The 15,460-nt window shown below is 36.1% G+C and overlaps 1 protein-coding gene across 1 annotated transcript; it reads left to right on the forward strand.

The window, feature by feature from the left end:
* The first annotated feature begins 902 nt into the window (after positions 1–902).
* On the forward strand, positions 903–13,620 carry LOC126782723 (transportin-1). The gene is made up of 29 exons (XM_050508026.1): positions 903–1,192; positions 1,433–1,720; positions 2,641–2,730; positions 2,842–2,919; positions 3,017–3,097; positions 3,909–3,959; positions 4,177–4,262; positions 4,739–4,805; positions 4,906–4,962; positions 5,051–5,080; positions 5,187–5,246; positions 5,330–5,443; positions 5,876–5,989; positions 6,375–6,473; positions 7,243–7,368; positions 7,478–7,552; positions 7,653–7,724; positions 7,881–7,991; positions 8,435–8,518; positions 8,959–9,066; positions 9,710–9,811; positions 9,973–10,035; positions 10,109–10,183; positions 10,787–10,858; positions 10,940–11,064; positions 12,444–12,495; positions 12,577–12,645; positions 12,720–12,779; positions 12,988–13,620. Exons 1-29 carry the CDS (start codon positions 1,010–1,012, stop codon positions 13,069–13,071), a joined length of 2,676 nt encoding a protein of 891 aa, XP_050363983.1. The 5' UTR covers positions 903–1,009; the 3' UTR covers positions 13,072–13,620.
* Positions 13,621–15,460: the final 1,840 nt, after the last annotated feature.

Here is a 15,460-nt window from a genome sequence, read left to right on the forward strand (position 1 = left end):
GGGGCCACTTGGGCTGTAGCCTAGACAAAAACTATTATATGAAGTTAGATTTTATATGTGTAAAGAATCTTCAAGGCTAGGTCACTTGAGTTGGCTAAAGAATCAACTCCCAACTCATTTCTCCTTGGTCCGAGTCTCATGTTCTCTAATTTTTATTTTATTTTTTTCAATTTGTTTTCTTCCATTTTTTATTTTATTTTTTCAATTTGTTTTCTTCCATTTTGTTGTGTGTTCTTTTATCTATCTTATTTGATCAATATATGTCTATTTTATACTAAAAAATAATTGAAAACGGTTCAATGACAATTCTAGTCATTAATCATATGTTGAACTAGCATATTTTTATCTCCTTCTCATGCACTATATATATATATATATAATTAATTTTACAAAAAAAATTGTGCTTGGCTCAGAATAACACACATAAATATAACCTATCCTATTTTCGGATCTTGGATCCGCCTCTGACCATAATAGGAATAATATTGACGCAACAAAGATTTTATTCTAACATCTGATCACGTTAATTACATATTCGTAATCACGTTAATGGAAAGCTTCGTTTGATAACAAGTAACCAGGACAAGGACCTACCCTCAAACACTTTTATCATGTCTTTCTTATCGAGATTAAAAGTGTGTTTGAATTTAACTGGGCCGACCACGGGTCGAAGCGGAACAAATTAAGGATCATTGTGGTCTTTGTTCTCCACTCTCGAGTTTAAAAAGTGCCAAAATCAAACCCAACCAATCACAAGTCGAACAAAGAGAACACGAGTGTGGTAAAATAATTAACCACGCCGGTTAATCATATGCTTAGCGATAACCAGCACAGTGATTTGAGATCGAAATGTAAATTTAAAAACAGAAATAAATCGTCCCTCTTCGCTTCTTCTCCAGCCCCCAAAACCCTTTTAGCAGAACAAAAGCTGTCCTAAATCATCCTCGCTCTCTCTCTCTAAACCCGAACCTCGCGCTGCCGCAGCACCACCAACTCTGTCACTATCTCTATGGCGGCGAATGCCACGTGGCAGCCACAGGAGGAGGGGCTGAAGGCGATCTGCGGGCTGCTGGAGCAGCAGATATCGCCGTCGTCCTCGGCGGACAAGTCTCAGATTTGGCACCAGCTCCAAGCCTACTCTCAGAACCCCGAGTTCCACAACTACCTCGTCTTCATTCTCACTCGCGCTCAGGTACTCCTTCTCTCCTAGGGTTTCCTCTCTCCAATTCATCATTTTACAGCTCCAATTCGCTTCACTAGGGTTTCACTCACCGATTCATTACTGTTGACGACTCGATTATTACCTGAGAATTTCGGTTCTACTTGTTGATGATGATGAAGTAGGATTGACTAGGATCGAGTGTTTTAGCTAAAGTGTAGTGTTGGATTGAGCATCAATTTGGTGTGTGGACTGTTTTTTTTGTGTGGACAGGGGACATCGGTGGAGATTCGACAAGCGGCGGGGCTGCTGTTGAAGAATAATCTTAGAAATGCTTATAGCAACATGGATGCTGCTTATCAGCGGTACATAAAGTCGGAATTGCTGCCGTGCTTGGGAGCGGGGGATAGGCACATCAGGTCCACTGTAGGCACTATTATAAGTGTTGTAGTGCAGCTTGGGGGAGTTTTGGGGTGGCCCGAGTTACTGGAAGCTCTTGTGGCTTGTTTGGACAGTAATGATGTGAATCACATGGAAGGTGCTATGGATGCATTATCCAAGGTACACACTGACTTTTGGAGTTAACTGGTTACCTTTATCTTTTCAGTGTATGCTTGCATTTGCTGTGATTTAGGCGAGCTTCTGAATTGATTAGTGTCAAGAGTTGTGGTTGAAATTTATCATACATTTAGTCGGGAGCTTATTAGTAAGATGTGTGTTATGATGCATCATTTTTAAAAATAATTTTGCCGTCAAAACGGTCTTATACTTGAAACAACAGGACACTGCTTTTAACTGAAACGAGGTTACAACACATTCTACAGTTCTATTAATTTTATATTTCTTATGAATTTGTGGTATTTCCTTAGAGAACCTCATTTCCAGAATATGCGTCATAAATAATCCTTTCAGTAATTATACTGAGAGTAGCTTGTTTGTGGTACACTAAAAGGTGCATATTTTCAACCATTATTTTACTCTATTCTTTATCCAAATCAAGTTGCCTAAAAAGGTGTTAATGTAGGCCTTTAAGGCTTTAATATTATTTTGGTATCACTGTATTGAATTCTACCGAAGGAAAGTTAGGTGGTCTTCTCGGACTAATTTGATAATGTGGAGAGGTTTTGATCTTATTCAGAACTAAGCATGCACAATGGACCTTGGCGACCTCAAAACTCAAGGGGTTGTCCATGAGAAACTTGCTGTTACAAATGGCTAGCTAGATATGGAAATATCACATATTGCACAAGCTACATATCATAGATTTAACATTATGGTACTTCATCCATAAGAAAAAATGATAGTAAAGTCCGAAGTTACTTAGTGAGATCCAACATATTTTTTCTCCTGGTAAAAGAAAGCTAATTATTAACAGATGGCAGATATTGTGGCAAGTACAAGTTTTAACTGTACCTCTTAGTACTAGTGGCACTTATCAAAACCGTAGAATTCTTCTGATACTAACTTGTGACTCAACCCAGGTTTGTGAGGATGTACCTCAGGTGCTTGATTCAGATGTACCTGGGTTGCCTGAACGTCCCATCAACATATTCCTTCCAAGATTGCTTAAGGTAAAAATAAGATAACTAAGTTTGAACACATTGGTTTTATATGTTGATTGATTACAGAACACTGAACTCTTCTGGTTTTCTTTTCTCTTTGCCATGGTTCCGTTTACACAGCTTTTCCAGTCACCACATGCATCCCTCAGAAAGCTTTCTCTGGGTTCTGTAAATCAATACATTATGTTGATGCCGGCGGTAGGCAGTCTGATTAACCTATTGATGGAGTAAGGTTGGACCTTATGCTGATGATTGGGTCTAGTAACAGTTATTTTGGTGTGCTCTTTGATTGTAGGCTTTATATGCATCTATGGATCAATATCTCCAGGGGTTGTTTGTCCTTGCTAATGACACATCTTCAGAAGTTAGGAAATTGGTGAGTATCTTATCATTTTTTTCTCTAATCTAGACTAAGGGTAACAAGATTTGCATCTTACTGCTTCATTTTCTTGAGATCTCGCATATTGCCTTTTGTTTTTCGCTGCATTGGCTGCTATACTATAGTTTCTTTGTTTGTGGCTCTGTTCTAGAATATTTTCGGTAGTTTCCTTTTTTGTTTTCAGGTGGGTTTTCTGAGTTATGTTGCTGTCTGGTGCCTTGTGCTCCTTAATTTATCTTTCTCCTCATTTTTTTTTTGTAAGAAAATTTGAATATTTAGATTTTGACTATAAGATTCTTCCTCCAACTCTGTTCCCATGTAGATTTCTGTTGCATGCTATTTTCATCAATGGAATTTCATTGCTTCAGAAGCCTAAAAAATTGAGTTTGATTGTTGTAGCAGATTATTTTGTGAACGCCTCATCATCTTGAGTATTGAAAAGTGTATATTATAGTATAAACAATCATGACCATGACCTATGTGGTTGTCCATAACCAGTGGATAATTTTTTTGCTTATTTTGAGCTTTTTCTTTCTATTGGTTAGATAGATAATGTTACTTTTAAAATTGAATGAGTTTGATCTTTTATTATTCTTGTAACTTTTACATTGTAGAGGCAGTGAGTAGATCTGCAGATGCTTTTATTTTATTTTCAAAGAAAGAGTTTAAAAGGAAGGTTATAGACAAGTTGGACAAGTTATCCATCGTAGTCAGTGTTGCGATCATGAAGAAAACTCATATATGCCGGACCTTTGTATGTTAGATTCATATTCCAGGATTTGGTACTAATAATCTCTTTGTTGAACAGGTCAGTGCAGCATTTGTTCAGCTGATTGAAGTTCGTCCAGCTTTCTTAGAGGTCATATTTTGCACCTTAACACTAGTCTTTCTCAATGTGTTTTCAATATAAGTCTCAGTGCATGCTACCCATTTGAGGTATCGACATGTTTTCGGAGTACTTTGTATTCCCGTCTGCGATCTTGTCCACATGTTTGTTTGACAAATTGATGACATTACCATGTACTCAATTATTCCTTCTTGTCTTGTCATCATATTGACTTTACCATGTGCTGCAGCCACATTTGAGGAACTTAATTGAATACATGTTGCAAGTCAACAACGACGATGATGAAGAAGTCACCCTTGAAGCCTGTGAATTCTGGTATTTGTAGTGAACTGCTCGTCTGAATTGAATGTCTCACATTAGCTTATGCATCATTAGGGTTAGACTTCGAATTGTGAGTGTTAAATGAGTGATTATCTGATGCCGGGTTAAATACAAGCCCTTGCCACCAAGCAATGTTAGTTGTGGTTCATACTGTAATTGTTTCAGATGTTGTAATTCAAAAGTCAAAGTCCTGCATTTTCCCCAGTCATGGTGTTAAATTTAGCATTGCTTTTGAGAGTCACATACCCATATGTCCTTCAAATCTGCAAATTATAATCCCAGTGTGCATAACAGGATCATCAAATGGCTAACTTTCAAATAAAATCCGTTGCTCACCTAAGAAAGTCATCGATGCTAGTGCTTTTCTTAATTCTCACTTCTCATACATGGAGATACATTTTCTTGTTTCCATTTCTACTGAAATGTGTTTTGTATGTTATTCTCATCTAATATTCTGTATTTGGACAAAGGTCTGCATATTGTGAGGCTCAGTTACCGCCTGAGATCTTGAGAGAGTTTTTGCCCCGTCTAATTCCGGTAGGGTTATTGTTTACTGTATATTTTCTTTTCCTTTCTGTTGAGACAATTACTTTACATTCATGAATTGTATTTTCAACATCTTTTACCACTTCTGTAGATTTTGTTGTCCAACATGGCTTACGCTGACGATGATGAGTCCCTTGTTGATGCCGAGGTAATCTTTACTCTATGAATTTGGGGATTGTGAGTGGACAGTAGTTATAGTTGATTACTTAATCGGCATTTTTCTTTTCTTTTTTCAGGAGGATGGTTCTGTCCCAGACCGTGATCAGGTTCAACCAGATTGTTTTTGCAGTTGATTTTTGAATTTTTTGTGTTTGTTTTTTTTTTCTGCCCGTTCTTGAATATAACCTAGAAGGTTGATATTTCGCATTGCAGGACATTAAACCTCGTTTTCATTCATCACGGTTTCATGGATCGGATGGTGCGGAAGAAGATGTAATTTCACGTGTCATAACGTTTCTGGTTTTTAATAAAAAAGTTACCATCTTTTAAAATGACATGATTTGTGATAATGACAGGACGATGATATTGTCAATGTCTGGAATTTACGGAAATGCAGTGCAGCGGCAGTCGATATCCTGTCAAATGTATTTGGGGATGAGATTCTCCCAACACTGATGGCCTTTGTTCAGGTTAGTAGCCATTGAATCAAGTTCCCTCGTTCACTATTTCAAATTGTAAAGATTTGGTTGACGTATAAAGTTTTAGAGTAGTAAGGTAGACTTGGTTCACCTGAGAAAGTTGCTTATTTGGTCTGCATAGTATTTTTGGGTTTATTTTTTGATTATCTATTATGCATGGTCAGTAATTATCTTTTTTGGGTAGCTTGAAATTATGAACCAAGATGTATGTGAAATGCATAGTCCGTAAATTTGTGGGTCTAGTCTAATTGTGTACTGGAGGTAAAACGGTTAGTTAGTTATTACTTATTAGAACTGTATGATCCTGATTTAAGTCGTGACTAATAGTAAGATCTATTTCCTAATTATTGAGCAAGAGGTGGCTTAAAGCATATAATATTGATTACTCTGCAAATCAGTCTGTTAAAGTTTACAATTTTGCAGGCCAAGTTGTCCAACAGTAAAGATGAAACATGGAAAGAAAGGGAAGCTGCTGTATTGGCTCTTGGTGCAGTAGCTGAAGGTTGCATTGTTGGTCTTTATCCTCATTTGAATGAGGTAATCCTGCAACACCTTGTTCAATCAATCTCGGAAAGATACTACAACTTGTATAATGATGCTAAATATACTCGAGTGGTTCTCATGTATTTTGGTTATTAATGCGTTTTTGATTTCCTTGTGCCATTTGTTTTTCAAGGAGACAAGCCCATCTACAGTTTTCGCTTTATGTTCTTCTTTTCTTGTCTTTGTTGGCTATTGATATATACCTAGTCCTATTTTTGCTCCCCAAGTAATCTTAATTTTGACACGTTAGTAAGTTTATGTTGAGATCATGGAATACGTTGTTGTTGTTGTTGTTGTTGTTGTTGTTGTTGCATGTGTATATGTCTATGTACTTTTAGATATGCGTTATAACTGTACAACATGATGATTTGCACTGCAGATCATTGCGTATCTTATTCCACTTTTAGACGATAAGTTTCCACTTATAAGGAGTATATCTTGCTGGACACTGTCACGTTTCAGCAAGTTCATTGTTGAGGTATAGTTAAATTCTTTAATCTTTACTTTATTCTAATAATTTATATGTTTGCGGTTTCATCTGTTTTGTCTTTCTTAGAAAAATTAAATGATCTATGTTTCTGTCTTTCTATCTTCTTTCTTTTAGATTACATATGAGGGTATTTAGTCTGCATTATCTGGTGACACAGCACAGCAGCTGCTTGGAACCAGGATCAACAAACTCTTAATCTTAGAGCTAAAAGCCTAAAACACACACAGAACACTTGGATAATAGGAATCTCTTCCAGGTTTCTTACCCTTAGTTTAGGCTTCACACCCTAGTTTAGGCTTCACACCTAGTTTAGGCTTCGCACCAATCCCTTCACAAGAAAACTCAGAAAATCTGATTATTCTTATTCAACATAACATGCCTCAGCCAAACAGCACTTCATTATTTATACCAAAGTTTATAACTGACACCAGCTATCTTTAAATACTCATTAGGGCTCGTAAATTTCAGAAACTTAAACACAAAAGACCTAATAACGTAAAAATTAAACTCCTAAACTGAAAAGAAACTAAAAGTTTTGGGCTGGTTTTTTATACCAGGTTTGTTCATAATGAGATTTTATTTGCAAATTACTGAAATATCTTACTTCGTCAATGTAAATTGTAATGAATCAAATAGTTTTGGGCTTGTCTTTTATTTGCTTTTTAAAACCGAATCACACATATTTGTGCTACTCATGCCAACAATTCATTGGCTTTGTAATGGATTTAGGATTGACACTTGCCTTTTTTTATCCAAGAGTGTTCAACATCAACAAGGTTATGAGCGGTTTGAAAAGGTTCTCGAGGGTATCTTAAGAAGAATAATAGATAATAACAAGCGCGTACAAGAGGCTGCTTGCTCAGCTTTTGCGACTCTTGAAGAGGTTCGTATTCAGTCCAGTTCTTTCGTTGAATATAGTTCAAGTAATACATATATACACAGACACATGTATGTATATATGATTCCAAGTAATTCTCCTTTTTAAACTGCAGGAGGCAGGTGATGCATTGGTGCCACACCTGGAAACTATTTTACAGCATGTTATGTGTGCTTTTGGGAAATACCAGGTTTGTTCCAGGGATTCATCTTATTCTGTGTTATTCCTAATTTTTTGTCAGATGAAAACTTAAGAACAATTTTACTTAATATTTCTGTATTGCAATTCAGAGGCGGAATCTAAGAATTGTATACGACGCCATTGGAACTCTAGCAGATGCTGTTGGTGTGGAGTTGAATCACGTATGTCTTTTTATCTCGAGCTCTTTTCACTTATGCTTACATTAAGCTTTATATTGTATAATTTGTTTTTAAAATTTGGTTCGTACTTTGTGTCAAAGTCAGCACTAGAAGAGCAATATGTGCCAATTGCTAATGTACTATTTTGTTGCTATGCAGCCTGATTGTCTTAAAATTCTGATGCCACCATTACTTGAAAAGTGGCAACAACTTGCAAATTCAGATAAAGATCTGTTTCCGTTGCTTGAGTGCTTCACTTCTATTTCGCAGGTAAATCTCTGTTTTCCATCGTCGGTGCACTAAAATGTATCCCTGATGTAGCGATTAAATAATCTTATATCTAGATGCTGGCACTAAGCATAATAGAGGCAACCAAATTGAAATGCCAATTTTAGCAGTCAATAGTTAATTAAGAGCGCTTGTACATGATTGATTGCTCATTAAAATTTCATAGAAAAGAAGAAAAATGCTCTAGTTGCTACGGAAATTGTGTTCATACAGGGTAACTGAAGTGCAGTTAATTGTTGCTTTTCCTAATCTCCTTTGTGCTTGTAATGAATCATATGCCAATAATATACTAAGATGACTGTGTTGCGTGAGATCTTTGTGGTGTTCTTTTACTGTGATAAGCTCTACTTTAATAGGTGAAGCCTTAAATCACGTTTACTTACTAAGAATATGCAGTAGTAACTTATGTACTCATTTATATTCAGGCACTGGGTACTGGATTCTCTCCATATGCGGAGCCGGTGTTTCAGAGGTGCATAAGCATCATACAGTCCCAACAAGTTGCAAAGGTAGGTCAGTTAGTGGGAGAGATATTGATTAAGTCATTTCCTCTATATTTCTTGCATGTCCAGAGAGTTGGTTAGTCATGTCTTATTTTATATCAATTGGAAGTAGAAATATGTGTAATTGATTCTCAGTTATTGTATCATGCATGTTATGTCACTTATGTGACCATCAAAGATCAGTAAATATTATGTTAGTAGTCAGTGCTACTTTGATCAGGTTATTGATAATATATTGCAACAGCTTATTTCATTTAGTAAGCTTAGCAATATGATTGCAATGCCTCATTGTGTTCTCAAGTCCACTATACCCCACTTCTAGAAGATGGACCGGAAATCTCTCGGAGCAAAACTACTGCCGCTGATATTTTCGTACATGAAGTTATTAATTTTTAAAATATGTTTAAACTATCAAATTCATTTAAAATGTTGCTCTACTTTTGCAGGTTGATCCAGTCTCCTCAGGAGTCCAGTATGATAAAGAATTTATTGTATGCTCTCTTGATCTGCTTTCCGGACTTGCAGAGGGTCTTGGTAGTGGGATAGAAAGTTTGGTAATCTTCTTTCTCCAAATTTCTCCTGAAATACTTATTAAATAGACTAGTTCATATTGATAGTTCTGCACCTTGGTTGTTTCTTTTCCAAAGATATATTCCTGGAATGCAATTTTCTGAAACTTCTAGCTTATGCAAACTCTATGTTTTTTGTTTTCTTCTGTGTTTTAAGTCCCACACACGATACAATTGGAGAATCCATAATAAATTTGCATGCATGATGGTGTAATATATTTTGTTTCATTTTTCCGGCGATATATCTGGCATTTATTTTGAGTGACCCGACCATATTTGCTATCTCTGTACGTCTTGTTTATATGCATCTTAATAACAGTCATGCTGGGTCTTAAATTATTTGTATATTTTCTGTAGATTTTAGATTTGTGCCTGTTGTACTTGGGACTGTTAGAAAAAGTATAGACAGCTAACCCAAAATAACGTATAAACCTCTAAATGAAAGAGCAACAGAGGAAGTTACCGAACCCGCAACCAGCCGAGTGGGCCATCAGATATTAGATACTGACTTTCTTATTGCTTGAGTCGATTATCTATTGTTAACTTGCTTTAATGGTTGCAAATTGTTTCCAGTTTTTTTTTTCCTTTTCCTTCTTTCAATAGTTTCTCATTTGCACATGTCCTCTAGGTTTCACAAAGCATTTTGAAGGACCTACTTTTGAATTGTTGCATGGATGATGCTTCAGATGTTCGACAAAGTGGTTTTGCCTTACTTGGGGATCTTGCAAGAGTAAGTTTCTTGCCAAATGATATCTTAAATTTAGACTTATTTGAGAATTTATACCAGAAGGAGAAGCAGATGGTACAAGGCTACACCGTTAGAGTACTGGTAGCTACTGAGCGCTGTCATCATTTTTGATGCATATTTTTTTATCTTGTGATTTTGATTAGGTATGCCCCGTCCATTTGCATCCTCGTTTGCCGGAATTTCTTGATGCTGCAGCAAAACAACTGGTACGTGAAACCTATTGACAATTCTAACTATTTCTTTCTACCGTAATGTCTTATGTGACACTGTGTTGCACAGAATACACCTAAGCTGAAGGAGACTATTTCAGTGGCAAATAATGCATGTTGGGCCATTGGTGAATTGGCAGTGAAGGTAAGGTTTGGTCTTTCGTCTGTGTAGTGGCTTCTAGTTCATGTATGTCGGGGCCGTCGAGGTTTTTCTTGTCTTCTCAAATTGGAGGTGGTGGCCTCTGCTAATTGACATCATAGTCCCATCCTTTAGCAGGCAGACAGATAACTTATTGGCCTCATGTCTTGTATCTTATGTAGTGGGGCAGTTATGGTCTAGGCAATATCCATTGTTTGTGACTTTAATATTTAATAAGCCTGCTAGTTTTGTATTTCGGTTATGGATTAATGAAGCTGATTCGCAGGCTGTTGTAGTTAGGACTCTAGTTAAGCGGACTCTCTGATTCGCAGGCTGTTTGTACTATGTTTATGTTTAGTCAATAAAAGGCTGTTTCTATTCTTAGAAGTAAAAAAAAAAAAATTTACAAATTAAGAAGATGACCTACTATGCTTTAAAGTTGTGGAGTGTATTCTTTCATCGACACACACTGACATGCATAAATTGATTATTTTTGTGCCAATATAGGTCTGTACATCATGCTGGTTTGCCATGTGTGTCAACCCTATTATGGCATCAACTTACTTTGATTGCTTGTGATATCATCATTGAAGTAAATTTGAATTTCAGGTTCATCAAGAAATTTCTCCAATTGTTTTAACAGTCATGTCTTGCTTAGTCCCAATACTGCAGCATGCAGAGGTAATATATTTTCTCGTATAATTGTTATGTGTACAATGGAGGAGGGTTTATCTTTTAATTGCATCTGTTAATGCTTAGCAGGAACTCAACAAGTCACTAATTGAGAACAGTGCCATCACACTTGGGAGGCTTGCATGGGTTTGTCCAGAGCTTGTGGCTCCGCATATGGAGCATTTCATGCAACCATGGTGCATTGCTTTGTCAATGTAAGGTTTATACGTTTATTTGAATTAATGGATAACTACTGAACTATTCGTCTGATTTAATCTAGTACCAGAGTTTTAGGTAGGTAATACTAGTAAGTAGTTCAAAGCAGAAGTAGTAGTAAAACTAGGGCTGGATTGGTTGGTATACCAGTCTTAATTTTCCAATACCATATACCAACTAATATATATTTGGTATGAAAAATCCACAATTTATACCAACCAATAACGTTGGTATACCAATTAAGTGGTACGGTTGGTACTCGGTTGGTACGGTTGGTAATGGGCTTGTACCAATATATTTAAGGCCCAAAAATTTTAAGGCCCAACCCAAATAAATAATAATAAATAAGTGAAATAACAATAGAATTCCAAAGTCTTATATAATTTCAACCAAATTACCAAATACAAAGTCATAAATAGAAAGTCAAAGTCCAAATAGTCAAACTGTTAAAGTACTTATGAATTCTCAAAACAATTGAAAAAATAAATGATAGGTTTAAATGCGATATATGTTGACATGTTGTAAGCAGTGATGGTGCTATTGATAGGTCTAAGCATTTGTACTTGGGAATTCGATTGAATCGATTCATTCATAATTAAATAAAGAAATTGAAGACGAGAAAAATAATGTACTTGAGAAAGAAACTCAGAGAGATTAGATTAAGGTTAGTAGATATATATGGTTTGGATTTATTTTTCAATAAATCTACAATTGAAATTTAAAGATATATATATATATATATATTTAATTAAATAATTTAATATAATATAAGTTGGTAGGTACGATATACCATGGTATATGGAAAATCTATACCACCTACCTACTGTATTTTTAATATTGGTACGGTATACTGTACCATATACCATGTACTAAGTATTTGGTATACCAACATATTTGGTACGGTTGGTATACAAATTGGTTGGAATGGTTTTCTATACCATTGCCACCCCTAAGTAAAACTAGTAATATAGCTGGATACTAAAAGCACACCCATTCACTCAATTTTCATGTCCCAAGTATAAACAGTAGGACTTCAAAAAGATTTCAAGGTAAAGATTTACTGGAAGGATTTACACCATCTCTTGGGACCTCCTTTCCTAATCTGTAGGAGCATGGCAGTTGAAACAACAAAATTCTTGCAGTGGGCATGTTCTTGTACATTGAATATTTCTTTGTCCATAGGTAGATGCTATCAGAACCATACTATCTCACTGACTGAAAAATGGTCCGCCCATGATCTATGATCTCATGTCCCATTGTTGACTGTTTACTCTCAACGTTGGCAGGACTTAAATTACCTGCTTTTCATTAAGAGTTTAGACTGAAAACTATCATGCTTTTATCAGAACTGTTTTGACATGCCAAATTATGTCTGCAGGATACGCGATGATATAGAAAAGGAGGATGCATTCCAAGGTCTATGCGTGTTGGTATGCCTCTCTCTCTCTGTCTCTCCTCTGTGTTAATTCTTTGTGCGTATATTCACTTTTGGATATTCTCCACTTTTTCAGGTTAGAACAAATCCGTCTGGTGCATTGAGTTCACTTGTATATATGTGCAATGCTATTGCCAGTTGGCATGTAAGACTCATGCCACGTTCATATTTTTTTAACCTTATATGATAAACTCAGTATCTGATATGATATGTTAACAGGAAATAAGGAGTGAAGAACTTCATAATGCAGTTTGCCAGGTGTTGCATGGTTATAAGCAAGTAAGAATAGGTTTTATATTGTAATATCTGTCCAATTTTCTTCTAATTCTCAATCCTATAATAAACGATCACTTTTTTAGAAACTTATTAGTTATTACAAACACTTTGTAGTCTTTACCATTTATTAGGTTGGGTTAAACCTTACAGATATGATGCAGAATACAATATTGTAATTTGATGTACTTTTTTACAATTTGTAATCCGGCAGATGCTTGTGAATGGAGCATGGGAACAGTGCATGTCTGCTTTGGAGCCAAAAGTCAAGGAAAAGTTGTCAAAATACCAAGTATAAAGTTGTACTCGTAGCTGATGTATTGTACCTGATGGTTCACACTGCTATATGCGCTTGTCAGAGATCTGTATCTGCATCAAAAATGTTGTTTTCCTCGCCATCCATACATTTTGGTCGTGATTCTTACAAGACCATTATTTTGGTCCCCAATTTTCCAGTAAAAGTTTAGGTTAAAGCATAAGACTTGGCATAATGAAGCAGCTCAGGTTTGGGGCAAGAATGTGGTGTACAGGGAGGGTGCAGCGTTCCAAACTTTGATGGTTTGTTTGTTCTTGTTGTCTTGTATTTAGAGAAAGGCAAGAAGTACCTCGTCCAAGTCTTGGATTAATGATTCTTCATTTTAGGGTTTAGAGATTCCAATCATTCAACAATTCCAGTGGGTGTAGGTTTGTCAATGAGTTCCACAGTTTTTGTACATGGGGGTTTTGTCATTCTATTATAACTGTTTTCCATTGAATTTTTTCATTGCTTCACATGTTGATCAACTGTAACCTGTATTACAGGGTGGAGAGAAATTTGGATGTTCAAAAGAAAGTCTTTGCTTTGTCTCTTGAGTGGATTGAAATCGATTGTAATCATGTTAGTTTCAACACAAATTTCTGTTTCGATTTTGGTCTGTTAGGTGCCCCTGACAGTGAGCACAGCACGGGGTGCACGTACCTGAAATTAAGCCAGTGACTGGAATTGTGCATTTTCCCCATTCACCCTGGAATATGCGACTGTCAGCTTAAGTTGACATCGATTCTAGTCCCTCGTCAATTTTCATATTCGGTGAAATCTACAATTCACTGATTCTAAGTTGAAATTTGTTCACACTTAAAATTTCCTTAATTCATTTATGCCGTATAATATATATGTTTCCAAATTCTAAGCTCCAAGTCTCAAATATGGGGTCAATTGATTGGGAATCAAGACCAAATTTTGGGGGTAGTAACACCTATTAGATGGAAGTTGACTGATAGAGCGGACTCTGATACACCGTTAGAAGCACTTCAGCAGACAAGCGCTGCCAAGATGCGGACGCATCTTGTTTTGTTTCTGAATTTCCAGATCTTGAAGCATGCCCGCATAGATGAGGCGTACATATATTTCATAGCGCAACAGCAACAAGACAACACATAGCAAGGCTATGAGGGCAAAATTCCAGCCGTACCACTACCTCTCTCTGCAAGGAAGCTCGGCTTTGATTTCGATGGTCCGCGAGACTATGAAATGGATGGTCTGCGAACCATGGTCTATCCTGAAGACATGACTCGAGTTGTGGCCGAACCTATATAGCATGGATACGGCAAAAAAATGGTATGCCCGTATCGTACCCATGTCAGATACATTTACGGCCCAGATATGCTGTATATACATATCTTTGACAGAAAAACGTATCTTGATCATGTAGTGCAAAGTTGACCCACTGGATACGCATTGAGTACGGTTTTGAATATGTTTTTGGGTAAAATAGTCATTTAAACGTTAAAATTATCATGTTTAAAAAGTAGTAACTTGTATTTTGCTTGAACTTATTAAGATTTTAATTCATAGACTTGGTTAATTATAATAATGATGAGATTTTATGTGTTCTAATTGCTATTTTTAATTAAATTCTAGAATTTATCATATATATATATATATATTATACTGGTCTGAATACACGCGCGATACGTCTGTTGAAGGGCTGTGTTCGCGCGTGCGTTTATTGAGTTTTTAGACAAAATATTAATATATGGATTGGTTTCCCTCTTTCATCACGTGTTGTCTTTCAAACGACAGAAGTGCATTATAAGTTGGGCTTAATTAATACATGAAAAACACAGATATCAATTGGCCTCGTAGTTGATAATATTTGACTATCGGAAGTAGAAGCTTAATCTTGCACTAAATTGTTTTTGACTGACACCTAAATAGATGAAATTGTTACGCATGATTCATAATTTCATGCACTATTAAAATCATGTTTCATTCTTCAAGTTACTCCTATCCTTCATCAGCTCCATATAATGTTGCATCCTTGATAATTAAAGCTTGCATTCTTGTAATTTCACGAAGTCACTTAAAATCTTCAACCAACCCAATGAGATATAACATCAATGGTCAACCAACTACGAATCAAAAGAGAATATAGCAGATTAGAAGTACCATATAAAGTAAATTAGTTTTACTTGGTGAATGAATTAAGATTTGTAATCCTTTTTCTGTTTCTTTTTTCCAACTACAAAATAAAAGAATAATAAAGAGGAACATCATTTTAATGGGATGGCAGATACGGGGAAGCAAATTTTCTCATGGAGCCGCAATCGTAAAAGATTACCCAAATCAAATAGATTGCAATCGTAAAATTACCTCATGGGGACGACAAAGTGGACATAGTTCTACGCTCCTTGGTTTTGACATGCTC

This window comes from Argentina anserina, chromosome 2 (assembly GCF_933775445.1).
Source record: "Argentina anserina chromosome 2, drPotAnse1.1, whole genome shotgun sequence".
Classification (NCBI taxonomy): domain Eukaryota; kingdom Viridiplantae; phylum Streptophyta; class Magnoliopsida; order Rosales; family Rosaceae; genus Argentina; species Argentina anserina.